Source organism: Acanthaster planci, linkage group LG04 (assembly GCF_054643075.1).
Source record: "Acanthaster planci isolate LZ-2023a linkage group LG04, COTS_SCS, whole genome shotgun sequence".
Taxonomy (NCBI): Eukaryota; Metazoa; Echinodermata; class Asteroidea; order Valvatida; family Acanthasteridae; genus Acanthaster; species Acanthaster planci.
Window position 1 is genome coordinate 14685129 of NC_141780.1, and position 13447 is coordinate 14698575.

Consider the following 13447-nt stretch of genomic DNA (forward strand, 5'->3'; position numbering starts at 1 on the left):
GAAAAGGTCTCATTTCCCCGTGGAATTTCGGTACTTCGGCGCAGTGTTCCGAGATGCATGACTTCTCTTACACAACCTGACGTGTCAATAAAGCCTGAAAGTTGACCCCTGATGGCGCGCTTCCGGAACTCTTGGATAGAAGAAATAAAAATTCCAATTCGTTGGTGCTGAGGAAGGAGTTTGGCTTGGATATAATACTCTAATCAGCCGGCGGACAATGTCATTATGCTTTCATTCCCAAAGCCGTTTCTGTGGCTTTCTGATTCGTGTTTGTAATAAATTTGGATTTTGCAGGCGAAGGAAAATAGATAATGTTTGTAAATAAATGCATATGGAAAAACAACAAACTTTTGTTTTCGTGGTAAGGGATAACCCTGCGGCAACGCCCCCGGGGAACTCTGAGGCCCCCTCTGAGAAGAGCCTGGCTACGTACGGAGGGGGTTAAGAGAAGGGGCAACTTCCCCTTGGGAGCTCTTGTCCGCCTCTTGCTCGTCCCCATCTGTTTTTGTTCTAGCATGCACCTGTTGTAAACTTTCGGAATAATCAGCTTCCTTCCTTGAGTTGATAATAAAACACTCAATGGGAGACTTTGAGACGCCAGGCAGCGTAATCTTTTTCCTTGGAAGGTTAGGGGTATATGAAGACCAGTACGCATGCGTGTTAATCAGAGAGATCAGCACTCGCGATACGGACGTCGTTGAAGCTACCAGTAGCAGAGTGGCGGCTTTTTTATACCATGCCAGAAGTTTGTGAATGAACACTTGTCTATGAAAGACTGAGAGTCTTTGATATTTTTGTCGAGAATATTCAATAATTTCAGAGTGCTACATTCGATTAGTGCCCAAGGGTCACAGTAGTGATTAGTAGGAACAAACACTTGCAGATGGCGTTCATGTTCCATGTAATCACCAGGGGAATTTAAAGTGTGAATTATGGCTCGATATTTTTCACGGTTCTCGGCCGAACAGCGGAATTGACAAACTGAATAGGTTATGTACATGTATATACAAGACTCACGAACGAGTTAGCGCAACCAAACCTGACGGCACTGTATCAAAGAAAGGTTTCTATCCCAATTCTGACCGCATGCTTTGCTTGGCTTGCTTTGCATTAATTTTGAATTGACTACTGGAATTTATTTTCCTTCTTTGCAACAGAGTGTAGACCCACAATTGGAATTATTACTCTCATGCAGGCCCCTGCCAGAGTTTTAATATGGCCAAATAAATAGGGATATTCTCCATAATATCTAAGTTCATGCACTTGCGGCCCTGTCAACTTGATTTTGTTGGGGGCAGGAATGTCTCAAAACACCCTTCATTTTCTGTTTATATGAAAGGTAAGCCTAATCGTCAGAAAGCTACCACTGAAATGTAAAGGAAAGTCCTTCCCACATGCCTGATGATCGGAGTTAGTCTTGCCAAATGTTCTGCACGCTGCAGCATCACGAAGCAACATCCTCCTCGTGTTTCAGTTCTTGTGGAAGAAAACCCTGTTCTAAAAAATTCTATAAACAATTCCAGAAAGATCTTGGCTTTCTCTCTTTTTTCGCTGAAATTGGTTCAACGAACAACAATATTGTTCTAGAGAAACCCCATGAGAATACGCGCATAGAGCGACAAAAACCAGGCGAGCACTTGCTGAACGTTAATGCTCGGCCTTCACTGAATTTAGATCAATCTTTCCTTCGTGATTACATGGGAGCAACCATCATGTGCAAGTGTTAATTTGTTCCTGATGATCACTACTGCAACCTTTGGGCGGTAATTGAATGTGGTGCACTGAAATTATTGAATGTTTTCGACAAAAATATCAAAGATCGTGGCAATCTTCAATGCATAGGTTAGCGTTTTGTTCACAAACTTCCAACACGGGATTTTTTCCCGTACATTTAGGTGAGTGAAAACATGAATTATTCATGAGGCGAACTGCTGAACTTAACTCCAATGACTCAGCATACCGCCTGTGTATCATAGTGCTCATGTGCATTGAGACCGCGATCCGATCACGCCATGCCATCTTCAGCCGGCGCAATTTTGATGAACGCAAACAGCCGGCAGCCAGTTGTATTCACCTCAGAAAATGTCAGCTATCATGAAATGCTGAAAATTCGGTTGTGCATTTCTTTCCCTGTATTATTAAACTTAAATAATGTTTTATTCAGTTGCTCTGGTAAACATGATGTTTGTGCATGTATCGTGTTGCTTAGCTTTGTGAACAATAAAGATCATGAAGGTAGTGGTCCACGTCGAGAGCAAACACGCTCGTGACTGATTTAGGCCGATGCGGGATCCGCAGATCTGGCTGCAATGGCAAGTGAAAATCTCGTCGGGGTTTAGTGCTGCAGTAAACCGCATTTCATTTACTAAATAATTGTGAATATACTGCTGCAGTTGACACGTACACACAGACTTCATCTCTCTCCAAAACCATTGCATTCTATGAAGCGCTTCCTGTTGTATTTTAGTTCTGCGTGTTACCATTCATTTGAGCTGTTATCAAGGATAGGGTTAAAAATACATGTATGCTGTCCTCTTCAATTTTGAATCTGGATATTCCAATATGCACAATTGTTAAAAATCTTTCTTCCGATGTTGTGAGAGTAAGAATTGGATTTCATTTTCTACACAGGCATTGAACTTGCTCAAATCATGAATCAAACCAAACTTCAGTGCATATAAACTATTCAGAAACTGGTGAGGACACCGAGTTTCTAGGACAATTGAGTTGAATTGAAAAGAGAGGGAAATTAACCTTTGACTTGGTTTAGATAAAACAAGAAAAAAACCAGCAACTTTTTGATTAACAAATTAATTAAGGCTAGTCGACATCAAGGGACAGTGCACATTTCGCCGATGTTCAATGTACATGTTCAATGTACGTATATATACTGTACGCACATAGCTTACCATTGAGCCTAGTCATAGCTTGGAGTACTGTACCGAAAGAAATGGTATCCAGTTGTTGTGTTTGGGGTTGTACTAGACAAAGTGCAGATTCCAAAGAGAAAGAGATCTGGTCCTTCAGATTTCCAAGTGCAGAAAGCAGTGAACGGAATGGGTACTGTACATATATATTGAACATCAGTACGTGTTTACAAATACGCAGGTTGGCTCTAAGAACACTATCGATGTAATTTATACTACATACATGTAATATGATGGAAAGGGGCCATACTAAGAAACGGCGATCTCGTACGCACAGGAAAAATCACGATGATAAAATCTCTTTACAAGGCACCAAAACCCTGCTGAGATTAGAAACTAATAGCAAAAATGATTTAATGGGATTTCATGAACAAAAAAAGAACAAAGCCAGAAAACTTGAGAGAAAATGATCATCAAAGTCGCACCCCTATACCTTTTTAATGGCCCTCTAACACTTTCCTCCGGGGCCATTTGTGCGCATGCGTGTGTATATTATGAATTTTATTAGTGAAAAGGTCTATTATCCCTAACCCTCCTAAGGAAAAAACTACGCCGTCAGGCAGCAGACATACTGATCTTTTTTAAGGTACTGCGCGTGCTCAGAACTATGCAAGCGTCCTCAGAACAATGCGCGCAAACCCAGAACTAGTAAAAAGGACAGGTAGGTTTTGTAGCCATCGGAGCCACCGAGCGTCTTAAAATCTCCCAATAGAACAGGCTTTATACACAAGGAATAATGGAGCTGTTGTATTACAGAATATATTAAATGAACAATGTAACCTGTTAACAATTAAGTTCATCGTATCTCCAAAAAATGACCGTTGACACGAACGAAAGGCCAAACTGATAAAGATCTTTAATGTTTTGGTGAATCCTATATTGATTGCACAATTTCATAACTTATGACTAGTGAATATTAAATAGAATGCCTGTGAACAATATAAAAACATTGAAACGCACACTAAACTTGCACAAAAACGTAGTGCGTATCATTATTTCTATAATAAACCAAATATTAGCCAAGTCGCAAAATGATATAATATTTCAGGATATTCTCATTACATCCATTTCAAGGATGGCGTCATTTTGAAATGAAATAAGTCAGGATCTCGAATGTCACTTCCTGGCCCTAAATGCATGTAAGAGTAGTAGATGAAGTACACATTTAATGTCAAGGGGATAATGGAAGGTGTTTACTGCCAACTCAACTAGCCTTCAAAATACTGAGGACTGCTATGCAGTGGTGCAACTACGCGGGGGGGGGGGCGATATTCCCCAGCGGAGGTCCGTGCACCCTGGGTGCCCCCCATTTGAAAAATGTGAAAGGTAGACAATACAAGCTACAGTTGGTGCCCATATGTCCCTAGAAATTTCACCCTAATTACATCCCCGATTCCATGAACAACCTTATAATTTTCAGCTTCGAGAGAAGCCGCGTACATGTACTTTCATGTAGACCTGCGCAAATTTCGCTAATATAGTTCAGTGGTTTATTTAGAAATAGCGCTCAATGTCATAGTAAACTCACCGATGATTGACAGACCCTTTTACCTTTGCAAAATGAAACCGCAGGCCAGGACCATGGTCAAGCGCATGTCCAGCAAGGAGCTGGTGCTGCAGTTTGACCGGTCCCAGTTGGCGGCCATCAACCGCTTCCGCCAGCGGGAGGCTTGCTGGGACCTGGCCCGTCGGGGTGAGGTCGGGGAGACGGCGCTGCACCTGTGCCTACTCAACAATACCGAGACTCATCTCACCATCGCTCGGATAATGCTTGAGATGTACCCGAAGATGGCGCTGGACATCTATGAGGGCGACGACTACTTCGGTAATGTGCACACCCATGTCCTGATTGAGATTAAAAAAAAAACCTGTGATTTGTCCTTGTATCTTTGTGAGTGGTTGGGACAGCCTACACATGCATTAAAGATGCTTTGTTGGATAGCCTATACTCTTGTCAAAAGAAGAGGCGCTAAACAAGGGACAGTGTTGCGTAAAGAAATGAATTGTCCTGAGCAGCAAGCTTTTAGCACGCTTGGGAAAAAGCTCTTTACTATCTTATTCTGTGGTAGTCAGTCCTAAGGTAATTTCCTTACTTTAAAAGGGCAAAGGGGCGTATGAATAAAAAGTAGCATTTACTCGTGTTTGTATGAATAATAAAAAAGCAAATGCTTTTACTTTAGTGCAATTGATAAAAACGTATTTACCTTTTATACTTTTTATGCCTGTGCTTGACAATAAGCAGTTGCTTCATTTTGTATGAATAAAAATGAGTAAGTTCTACAAAATTGGAGTATTTACTTGACATTTTGCAAGACTGGGTCAGGGCAAGCTTGAAAACGCGGAGCATTTACTAATGTTCAAAATGGCAGCGTTCATGAGCGTCACTCGAAAGGAAAGGCTGTATGCCTTTAGGAGGGAATCTCAAGAAACCAGATGCAGGCAGTTGTACCGATTTGAGAGTGGCAGAGCAATTTTCTTCATCAAGGTTTTTGCGATCAAAATTACTGCCATTGTGCTTGTCTGCCATGCTGAGGTCTCAAGATACAGCACCGTGCTGCTGTGTGTGTCTGTAGGCCTAGGTGCAGACAGTGGAAGCCCTGTTGTGCAAAACCGTGCGGCTGTGAAGTCAGCCACAAGCATAAAGCATTTGCTACTATTTGTACAAGCAGATGCTGAACAGTAAAAGAAACATTTTTTTCATACAAATTCAAGCAATCACTTATTCTTAATTAATTACTTCTCAGTAAATGCTATTGCTGTTTGCTTGGACTTCATAGCATTTGCTAGCTTTTATTCTTACGACCCATAGTGGCCTGATACGCATCCTCCCAAAAACTGTTTGGATATCTCCACTTTGGAAGATTATTAGCGAATGTCGAAGACATTTTATATAACAAGGATAAAGCCCCACTCCCTGCGGAAAAATATATTTGATGGTCCTGGTTCCTCAATCAAAATAGTTATCGAGATTAGGGTTTTTTTTCGACAAATATTTCATTGTGAGAGGTTCGTCAAAACTGGTTGTTTGCTGATCCCCATCTTTAGGTATGCAAAATTGGTCATATGCACGCTTTAATTTAGGCCACTTCAACACCACTAGGCGGTTTTCAAGATGTATTTTTGCGTTGGGGAGATGTTAATTATATATAACAGGTTTTGCCCAAAATACATCTTGAAAATAGTTCGCGGTACCCGCTGCTTCATTTGACACGGACCGGCCAACCGACCCCGGCAAGCTCGGTGGTCGAGTGGTTAAGACATCTGGACTAGTAGGCAGGAGGTCGTGGGTTCGAGTCCCACCCGAGTAAGCTTGTGAGGTTTTTTCGCAAGATCTCGGACAAGCACTGAGCATACAGTGCTTATTGATATACGTTGGGTAAGGGCAAAACCTGTTATATATAACCACTAGGCGGGTAATTCCTACAAAAACTTTAGTTTACCAAATCAGTTTTATCACTACGACATACGGCCCATGGACAGATGTTTTTTTACACCTCTTCAAACTGTTTGTCACCATTCACCTCTTAGGTGAAAGCTGTCTCCACTTTGCCATCATCAACAACAACCTGGAGTGGGTGAAGCTTCTGGTCGGTCGCTACAAGGCTCGCCTGGACCAGCGGGCCACTGGTCGCTTCTTCCGGCCCACAGATCTCAAGGAGGGCACCAGCTCGGCTTTCCGGCCCTCCACCTACGAGGGCAACGCCTACTACGGCGAGTATCCGCTGGCCTTTGCGGCCAGCGTGGGCAACGTCGAGATCTACGACTACCTGGTGGCCGAAGGGCTCAAGAACGAGGCCGGCCGGGGGACGGTCAACCCAGACGCCAAGGATTCGTTCGGGAACACCGTGGTGCACATGGTGATCATCCACAACCAGAAGGTACGGGCTAAATAAGACTGGATTTCTTGTGATTTCCTGTGAATAGATCATATGGGCGCATGGAGTGCTTCCTAAACGGGCCTGATGGATTCAACCACTGGTTGGGCAAAGGTGAAGTCATAGGCCGCATAATATTCGTGTTTCTACACTGCAAAAAATGTGGTGTTAGTGGCCCTGTATAGGACCAAAATAGGATCTGTTACACCAGTCTCCCTGCCAAGGTCATTCTTCAGTTCAAAAACCCAGCTTTTGGAGTGTAGGGTGGGCGAAGGGTGGGCGAGGATTAGGAGCGCTACTAAAACAAGTTTATAAATTAACAGTGGCCTCAGCAACTCTTCTATTGAAAAAAAATTGCCTTCATTGTACGCTCATCTTTTAATTCCAGCACATGATCAGTCACATCATCAACCATACCGCCCTTCCCGCCCGCCACGACATCTTCAACCATGCCGGTCTGACACCACTGGAGCTGTCCTACCGCCTGGGTCGCGGGGAGCTGTTCGCCCACCTACTGGACTTGTCCAGTGAGACCCAGTGGACGCACGGCACGGTGGCCAGTGTTGCCTACCCGCTGACCGGACTGGACTCCATCGGCCCTGGCGGAGAGCTGAGTGAGTGACCACCTCTCCGGTATTTTGAACGAAGAAAACTAAAAGGCTCATTCGGTGGGATTCAGTCATCGGATGCAGATCCAATGAAACGATACCATATGTATGTACATAACAATGATAAAAATCAGGAATGGTATACTCAGAAGTTACTCAGGCGCTCGAATTAAGCTTATATCCTCACATATCCCCCTTTCCTTTTCAGTATTGCTGTTTATCAGTGACTTTTGAAGACATTTCCCTCCTAAGATGATCACCCCTAATGACCCATCGCCATTATGAAAACTAACGCCCACAGTCCCAGAGCCATTTCAGAGTCACCGTTCTGTCCAAATTTCTCAGAAATGGAAGTCCCAATTTGGGTGGCAACATTTCAGTCCGCAGATCACGGTATAGCAACGACTTTGAAGGCATGTCAATAAAAAGTTGGCCAGTGTGCGCAATTTCAAACCGATGTACTGACCTGCAACCTTACAAAGTTTCTTCGTGGATATTGGCAGCCCTAGCCTTACGGAGGGCAAGGTGACAGGACCAGTGGCTTGGGGGGGGGAACAAAAAAGTTTGCCTCATTCAGTGTCTCTTTACCAGCAGTCCACCACAGCAACCACTTCCTCTCCATGCCATTTCTCTCTTTTTTTTTTTTACGGCAGAATGCATTTTTGGACCACTTTTTAAACATTAATTAAAGAAAAATCATACTTTGATCCTGGGATCTAACTTTCAAAACTGGAAAGTTACTTTAACTGAACCGGCGAATTATATCCCAAACATCGTTGCGTTTTCACACATACGTCAGGGTGTCAACGGTCCATGATTTACTAAACAATCCGAAAGCTGAAGAGGTTTACTCTTTGACTGGCAATCGGTATAGAGTCCAAACTGGTAATGCTTCCACTCATGCCGAGTTCAACTTCATACCCTAATATGAGACTCGGATCTGTCAAAATGAAGAGCTAGGTATGCTTTGTCCAGTGTGTAAACGTTTTACTCAAGAAGTGTCGAAGTATTTCGGTGATGATTGGGCTTTACGCATCGGATGACTACACTTCGCTTCCTCGGAAATTGCCAAATGTCACCGTGTCCAGAGCACTCGTTTCCCTCGTCGAATTGCACTTATGATCGGCTTATTTGGCGGGTAATTCCCAGTGGCCGTGTCAAGATTTTCCACTGGGTCGGATCGCTTAATTCATCGACATCTCGGCAAAATGGGCTGTTAGATTGATTTAAAATGAAGACAAAATTCATTCCCTTAATGGAACAAAAAGCCCGGTGATTGGTCAGGATGGATGATGAAAGCACCGCGCTGTTAATGACAACCAGGGATGTACTGATTTCCGCCACGAGACGGGTTGTAGAATTGCTTTTGGCTCAAGCATATTCACCGCCATATCTCTCGGGAATTAGTGTGGCGTAGCTTCAGTGGACTTTAATAAGACGACAAGATCTTACTGGAAATGCTTTTAAAATATCAGCTGTCGTAATTATGAGCCTAATGAAGTGACATTCTCTGCGTCGATTTTGCTGGGGAGAAAATGTCTTGATGTGCATTTCAGCGAAGGGTCTGGGATGCGCGTGCACGCACATGTACCACTCCCACATAGTGGCGTGTTCGGTATAGGGGTGTGATGGAGAATAAAGGGCAAACCTGGCCCCACCCCGAAGGACATAATGCCCTACTTCTGCGGAATTTAACACGACAAAACACTTTATTAAGGGCAGGAGGAACCCTTTACGGATGGAAAAAGTCAATAGTTTCAGAAAAACATCACCTAATCTGCCTCCCACTCAACACTTGGATTCGCCATTGCTCCCCACGACATGACGAAATAATACGATTATCCTCCGTTCCGTCTCTCAATACTTGCATCACTCAGCTTGCGACGCGCACCGCATAAATTACCCCCAAAGTAATAAAGCCTTCTCTGGTCGAATTCTGCGGAATATAAATTATTTTTAAAAAGGCACTTTGTTTCGACCGGTCTGACAGAGTTAAAATAATCTCTGGGAGAGCCATAACTTTCTCTAGGCAGAGAGAAAAGTGATTTATGGTTAAAGGTACCATCGATGCAGACCCACGTCTACAAATTGATTTGTGTAGTGCAAGTGCGGTGCATTAATAAGAAAACATGAAGTGTGTCGTCTATAATTTGAAAACCTGCTTCTCACCTGCATCCATCTTTCTACAAGGTGTTGTTAAAGTGTTCTGTTACTAAAAAAAAGAGTTCACTTTAATACACGTATTTCAATGTTACCCGTTTCATTTTGGCTCTTTGACAAAGGACGTTTTGAACAGCCAACGTAGTACATGTAGTAGGGCCTATAGATCTCAGAACATTAGTAACGACCAAGGCGATATCGTCACTATCTATTATTTAAAAAGATGAACAAGTCAGTAATTTTAGATGCAGTTTTTCCCTCCTGAACAGATGAGAGGTCTGCCTTGAGAATGATCGTGCAGGGAAGTAAGCTTCAGCATTTGAAGATGCTGGAAGGACACATCATCCAAAAACTACTGGAAGAGAAGTGGAACCGATACGCCAAGGCAAGGTTATGCGGATAATCGTTCGGCGATTAACGAAGGGGAAGATTGAAGTTTTGGTAACGATACAACTATTGGGGACTTCATTTTGGGTCTTGCTTTGGTTGTGTGTGTGTGGGTCTAAGATTGTGCACTGATTTTGTCGAGATAGGTTGTGGTTCAAGGCATAAAGGTAAGAGTCTGAGTTTACACAGCGTCATTTGTGGTAGTTTCTGGTTTCGCTTTCGATGGGGTTTGTGTAATGCCGCCAGGTTTAAGACTTTCTCTGCGTTTGGAGTTTGGTTATAGTGTAGGATATTGTGTAGAATTTTGGGGTGAGAAATAAGTCTATGTGTTGAAGTTGAGTTTCGGGTTGGCTTTTGAGATAGGAGTGATTTTTCAGTTACAGAGTAAAGACAGATTTTGGATTTTGGACCTGACTTTTCTCCTCGTCGACTGAGAGTTTCATTTGGGTTGAACCGCAATTAATTTGGCTTCGCCGAGACATCCGGATATTTGTGTGTCGATTTTACAAATTCTTTTTTCATAATTGTATAGCCTCTTAGTTTGTCTTGTCACTCAAAAAAAAAATGGCCGAGCATGCATCACTAAGAAAGAGGCCCTAATGATGCCATTGGCTATAGCTGCGGTTTCATGTGCAGTCACTTAAGTTTACAAATAACCATTAACTTTCCAAATCGCTCTTCGTTCCTGCGTGTACCAGTCAAGGTGAAAGCAATTATGAGGTGAATTTTTGATGAATTAATAAATAGGCCTACGCTTTTATGTCGTTATATGATTAATTCCCAAGGACCCAGTACTACAGTCCTGGCTCAACGCCTGTGACGGCGAATCTCAAATTTCACTCATTAGGTTACACTAATTAATTTGTCAGAATGAACCGACCTCCCGATGGGAAACGGGTCCATTGTCATAATACGACGGTAACGAGTATGTGTCAAGGAGAAATATAGCGTGCATCGTGTCGCGTCCCCACACGCCGGGAATTCAATCATATAATTTTTCTGTCATCATTTTATCCGTGAAACATGTGTCTAAAAACTTTCGTGACAAACACGCATCTTCAGTATTATTGCAAGACGGCGATATTCCATACGTTCGAAATCGCTTCCACATGCAGTTTCATTCAGGAAAAACAGGTTTTCAAGTAACTACACTCCTTCGCAAATTTCCGAATTATGACACTGCAGACGTAACACATTATCGTTCTCTTGAGTGCCAGACAAAGGTTCAAGACCCATAATGGGCTCATTTCGTTTTTACATTCTCTTCCCACTTCTGACTTCAGAAAATCTTGTTGGTGCGCTTCGCCTGGACGATTTTCCACTTGTCGCTCATTTCGGCGGCGGTGTATTTTCGACCGAGTGGTGATCTGATGACGGTCACAGACGCAACTAGCTATGTAAGTACATCCTAAAACGAACAGAAGGAACTCATAAAATCGTGGACGTTTGGAACGACCTGTGATCTCTTTTGTTCCCCTTTTGTTTTCCATGATCGGAATGCGTGTGTCTTTTGAAACTAAGACCAAAAAACAAATGTCCCTCAAGAAAAGAGCACCCATAGGTTGTAAATCAAAGCCTAGTTTTACGCCACTGACAACAACATCCAATCTGATGGGCAGTCGAAAGGGGACAGTGTATGACTCAGTGGTCCACCAAACCTCCCTTGCTTTTTTTCTTGAAATCTCAGGTTCGGTTTACAGCGGAGGTGCTGGTACTTGTCAGCTGCGCTGTCAAGTTCTTCATTGGTTTCTACGAACTGAGAACTCAGCACGGGACTGTCATCAAAAGTTTTGTAAGGTTTCACTCCCACGAGTTTTGAATGGCGCCCCCTTTTGTTCTCACCAAGGTGAAAAACGTTGGGGAAATAAAAAAAAAACTGGAAAATATGGGTCACCTAAATTTATAAACTATCAGAAAGGGTTTTCCTTGGTGAGCGGGCTTTGTGACTTCTTAATATAAGAACTCTATGGTCTGTCAGCATTTTGCATGCTGTGCTTTTAACAGATTAGTCCCTTGGAAATCTTTCTGTTGACTCAAGTCCGCATCCAGAACAAAAGTTTTTGGGGACCAAGATTGTTTTTCTTGGAGGCCCAAAATGGAAACTTTTTCGTGTTGTATTTATGGCCTTTATGAGGGATGAGGCAACATTTGGGGGAGTTTTAAACGCTTTCAAAAGGAGAGGAAATGAAATAAACCAAATCTTCGCATTCATTTAGATAAAAATGTCTTATTGTGGCTGCCCCCTCCCCCATCTGCCCGTGTGCCTTTGAATTTGTGTGTGTGGTTTTGCGGCACACGAGTAAACCCTCAACGTTTCGATCAGTTTGCCTGACCGTTTTCCCCCGATAGATAGAGCTTCCAGAGAAGTGTCTATCCCTGGTGTCTGTATGCCTTCTGTACGCCTGCGTACCATTGCGCCTGCTGCGACAGCGTCAGGCCGAGGACGCCCTCTTCATAATGGCCGTCGTGCTGTCGTGGTGCTATCTGCTGCTTTTCTACAGGTGAGGAACCCGCCAACTCTACCACCGATGTATGTCTTGTCTTCTTGAAATGTCTGTTGAAAAGGGACCAGTTCCCAAATTCGAGAATTGAAAGGTTTTGCACACAGCACTATCCCAACACTGGAAAATTCGGCTGTTAAAGGTAGATGGGTTGTAGTCCCGAACGAGGGCGTGCAGTTGAAAAGTCAAGTTTGTTTCTGCATAAGTCTGTTGAAGTTTACGGTGGTGGTAATTTAAACTTCTCTTTTGAAGTGTATTGCCAAAATGGAAACTGCATTTGTTCGAAATCTGTTAGATTTTGTTGCTATAAGCTGTACTGATCCCGAGATTCGATAAACAGATTAAGACATGAGCTGAGGACTCTACGGTAATTTCATTTTCATCCATACTTGTTTAAAACTGTCGGGTAAATCCTGTCTCTTTCGGTGAACTAATGCCTTTGCGAAAAAAATACGATAGGGCCTACTTACACGTAAATTATCACAAAGGGAAACTGTCATATAGATCCTATATTCTTTAGGGTTTGTATAAGCGGTCACAGGCTGTCACTTCGCCTTCATATTTTAATACCTCTCTGCAACTTTGGATGTGTTTGGCAGAATAATAGCCGGAGCGTAACCAGTGACGGACCGGCGTCCCATGGGGAGCCATTCGTCTTTTTTAGGCTGGAGAAACTTTAAATAAGCACTGGTCATGGCTTGATGCATGAGTGGCATCGGCTGTGGACGGACTTTTATACAGAGAGCAATTTGTTGTGATTTTTGAATATTTTGTTTCGGTCAGAGCTCACAAGAAGCTGGGTCCACTGGTCGTCATGATCGGCAAGATGTGTACCGGTGATCTGCTGCGATTTGTCATCATCTACTGCATTTTCATCTACATGTTTGCAGGAGGTGGGACATCGAAGAGGAACACATGACCTCACAACAAATTCAAACTCATACATTCCGTGTTTGATGCAGAGTGATCTTTTCTCGCTTAAAAAAATG

The 13447-nt window shown here is 43.1% G+C and overlaps 1 protein-coding gene across 2 annotated transcripts in view; it reads left to right on the plus strand.

Annotated features, from left to right (window-relative positions):
• The window catches only part of LOC110974103 (transient receptor potential cation channel subfamily V member 6-like), a 28566-nt gene that overhangs the window by 11156 nt on the left and 3963 nt on the right, over positions 1-13447 (plus strand). For both annotated transcript variants that reach the window (XM_022225471.2, XM_087136009.1), the window contains 8 exons: positions 4500-4752; positions 6456-6805; positions 7191-7416; positions 9840-9955; positions 11241-11354; positions 11645-11749; positions 12307-12458; positions 13242-13351. In XM_022225471.2, the coding sequence (XP_022081163.2) occupies positions 4500-4752; positions 6456-6805; positions 7191-7416; positions 9840-9955; positions 11241-11354; positions 11645-11749; positions 12307-12458; positions 13242-13351 (1426 nt within the window). The remainder of the gene's footprint in view (positions 1-4499; positions 4753-6455; positions 6806-7190; positions 7417-9839; positions 9956-11240; positions 11355-11644; positions 11750-12306; positions 12459-13241; positions 13352-13447) is intronic.